The following is a 3,461-nucleotide window of genomic DNA, read 5'->3' as shown; positions in this document are numbered from 1 at the left end:
TCACACGAGAGGGTAGGTAGCATAGGTAGCAATTCCACAGTTGTTGTTCCGGTCTTTGGCCATCTTTATGTAGCCATTCATGCCCCAGTATTGACCCCAACTGGAAGAAGAGCATGATTGTCATTTAGTGGAAAGAACACAATGCAGTACTTCATTACATTACCTCTCCTTTGAAACAGATAGATTCTGAAATATACAAGGACAGTGAAGAGAAACCCATGTTTGGCTCAGTACTGGAAATGCTCTGGTTCAAATTCAATCTTAACGTTCTCCAAACTATGTCAGATTCTTATAGTGGTCACCACACTCTAGAACTTCCGTATTTGAAATATGTGTGGAAAATTGCCAAAACCTGCACCCAAGTACTACCTGCAAACATTGGTGTTTTGGGCTCTTTATACCTGTTTTTGACCAGCCAGTACTTCCTGCCATCTGATTCTTCACCATAGCCAACCACCAGGACAGCGTGATCCAGATTAGTGCTGCTACACTCTCGCTCATAGTACATGCCTGGAAGGAAAAATTGAAGCCAAATGAGAGGTTCCAGTGACCCCACAGTGTCTGCAGTCACCATCAATAATAGAAACATTTCTAATTTCAGGGTAGGAACACACCCCAGACAAGACTGATTTGGCGTTGCTGAGGCTTGGGACATCAGTTCTTATATAATATAATTAAAGTAAAGGTGAACATAGGTGTCCAGGAAACACTTACTTGGGAGAATGTTAGAAACACCAATCTACTTATAAAGTATAAGGAAACTGCATGAAACATATAATACAGGTGTCTAGAAGCACCTCTGAGACTGAAGTACAGAAATTGAATGTTTATTTAAAGTCCCAAAGAGTCAGCAACTTCAGAAAATTCAATAAAATTAGGTCACATAAAACCTGATCTTACTTATTTAAAAATCAATGGTGGACACATGTTCATAAGATTGTTCTAATGTCAAGTAGAAGCAACACATATAAATATTGTTCCTCTTGAATGAAACACCTATAACTCAAAATATTTACATTTCCCGTGGACACATTGGTGAGCTCTGGTGCAGGCGTAACTCTTCCTTATGATCACTGTAAAGAAAGCACTTACCCCCCTTATAGAACTGGAAGGAGTGGTGCTTAGTATCAATTCCAACTGAGACAGGCCCGACGGTGGCCACAGCCTTCATCAGAGCAGCTTCACTAGAGTGGATGCTCACAAAGCCCCTGACATTAGCAGCAGAGTTTCTAGGATTGTACCTGCACGTTGTATTCTTTGAAAGAAAATACAAAACTTGAAAGAAAATTTTTCCAAAAGAGGAACAAAGGTTACTGCCACCCCCTCCTGGGGAACATGTGTCCCGCAGAATGACACTCTGATGAGCTCTTATCCATTTAAGTGACTCAGCATTTGCTGCTGAGAATCTCCAAGTGTATGTGTCTATAAAATGTCACCGGACCTGACAAGCTGGTAGATTTCAGTGGCTAATAGAAATTAGCTCATGTGTCTTCAATAACACACAATAGGTACTCCTATAGATAAGAAATTTCACAGTGAAGAAATCTGTGCTATTTGTAGAATGGTTGGCCTGTATTCCATATACACAGAAGCAAGAACAGCACACAGAAACCCCAGAATGGGACCAGCATGCAAAAGATGACATTAATGGTAGCACATAGGATAATGGGATGGATTACAACTTGGGAAGATGAGTCCTTAGGAACATTATCACTGTCTTCACAATTGTTTGTAAAAACCTAAGCTGGTGCAAAAGCATAGCATTATACTTACCACTGCTTCATATGGGTAGGACACACTGGTGTCCAAGCCTCCATTATCCTTCACATACTGGAAGGCAAGGTCTGGCAAGCCTCCATTGCAACCATTGTTGCCATGTGACCAGGAGCAGTCTACAAGGTTCTGTTCACTCAGAGGGACCAGCTTGCCTGTTTTCCTGAACATTTGTCCTACTATGGAACCAACTGCACTAAAAGCCCAACAAGAGCCACAAGCACCCTAGAAAAGAAAGAAAAAGCAGTCACCCACAAAATTAATACAGGTGTTTGGCAGCAATTCTCAAGACACAATAATTTCACAAGCAGTGAGTTCTATGGAGCTTCCCAGTCAGCAAGTCAAAGATGGCTTCCTGGTGGACAGTGATACCTGGAATGTGCCATGTGTCCTACCTGGTCTTTCACAGGAGTCACATAGCCATGCTGCCTCCAATCCACAGACTTGGGGAGATCACCCAGCAAGGGCTCCTGGAAGATGGTTGTCTCCTTGGGTCCCAGGCTTTGAAAGCCAGTCATCAATTCCCTGAATTCTGTATTGGTCTTCAAGAAAGAGTAAACAAATCATTTTTGCAAACGGAGAGAGGACTTACAAGGAACCAGAGAGGAAGGAGCGTGTTCGGCAATCCACCTCACACTCACCAAATCACCAAAGGCATTCATCTCCAAGCTGAAGCCATGCTTCCCCTTCAGATAGTCCTCGTTGTGCAGGCCGATCATCTTCATGTTGTTCTCCCACACTGCTCTCTTCTGTCCTTCTTCGTTCTAGAAGAGATAAGGTGTGTAGTCTTTCTAATTCAAGCCCAGCCTTGATTCCTTCAGTGGGCCTGCTGCTACAGCCAACAAGAACCAAGGGTATCTGTCCACCTCTGGAAGCCAGAAACCAGGCCCTATGGCCACAGGGTGGCTTGCCATCAGTGCTCATAAAGCCTGCTGCTATATGGTCAGGCCTTGGAGGAACTGCTTCCACAATATAAACTCTCTAATCTTGCCAGAGCAAGGAACATTGTCTCTGTGTTGCCCCTGGACATGTCCATGGTACCAACCTTATTGTACGTTTTCCCGTGTTTTGTCTTCCATTCCTCCCATACAGCATCCAAACTGGGATCACGTGTTGGAGCAGCTGAGACCACGCCCAAGCACAGGATGGCCAGGAGAACAATTGGAGTCATTCTTCCAAACTCTAGAAGTAGAGAAGTAGTGAGGTTCAGGTGACATTCCCCCCCACACACACAGAAATTCAGACTGCTGTGGTGGAATAGAATCATTTGGATCATTCTATCCATGATTTACCTAGATTTGTTGAAAAGCTTTAGAATACATTTGTTTCAATCCCAACACACATACACACACATACACACATATTAATGCATATGTATATATACAAATATTTATTTATTCATTTAGTGGAAATAAACCAATAATGAAGAGCAACAGCCCAGTGACCCAGGATTTGGAGTGTGTGTGCAGTGTGCATTTAGCTCACCACAGGGTCTATACACACCTCTGCTTCAGGAGATTAAAGCAGCAATTAAGTTCAGATATTAGTGGCTCAGGTTTTGTGCCACTGTTATTGAGGTTGCATAAGTCAAACGTGACTTATGCACAGTGTGATACACAGTTCATACAAAGAATTCTGCATGATTACAGGGTTACTAGATATCTTTTTCTTTGTCAGTGTATATCATG

The 3,461-nt window shown here is 42.8% G+C and overlaps 1 protein-coding gene across 1 annotated transcript; it reads right to left on the bottom strand.

Moving 5' to 3' along the window:
* On the bottom strand, positions 1-2,944 carry LOC127664829 (procathepsin L-like). Its single transcript, XM_052157017.1, has 7 exons — positions 2,819-2,944; positions 2,415-2,537; positions 2,169-2,315; positions 1,774-1,998; positions 1,093-1,255; positions 402-510; positions 1-100 (listed from the first exon to the last, which is right to left on the bottom strand). Exons 1-7 carry the CDS (start codon positions 2,942-2,944, stop codon positions 1-3), a joined length of 993 nt encoding a protein of 330 aa, XP_052012977.1.
* Between the last annotated feature and the right edge of the window lie 517 nt (positions 2,945-3,461).

The sequence above is a fragment of the Apodemus sylvaticus genome, chromosome 14 (genome assembly GCF_947179515.1).
Source record: "Apodemus sylvaticus chromosome 14, mApoSyl1.1, whole genome shotgun sequence".
Lineage (NCBI taxonomy): Eukaryota > Metazoa > Chordata > Mammalia > Rodentia > Muridae > Apodemus > Apodemus sylvaticus.
Note: the sequence above shows the minus strand (reverse complement) of the source record. Positions and strands in the feature narration are given on the sequence as shown.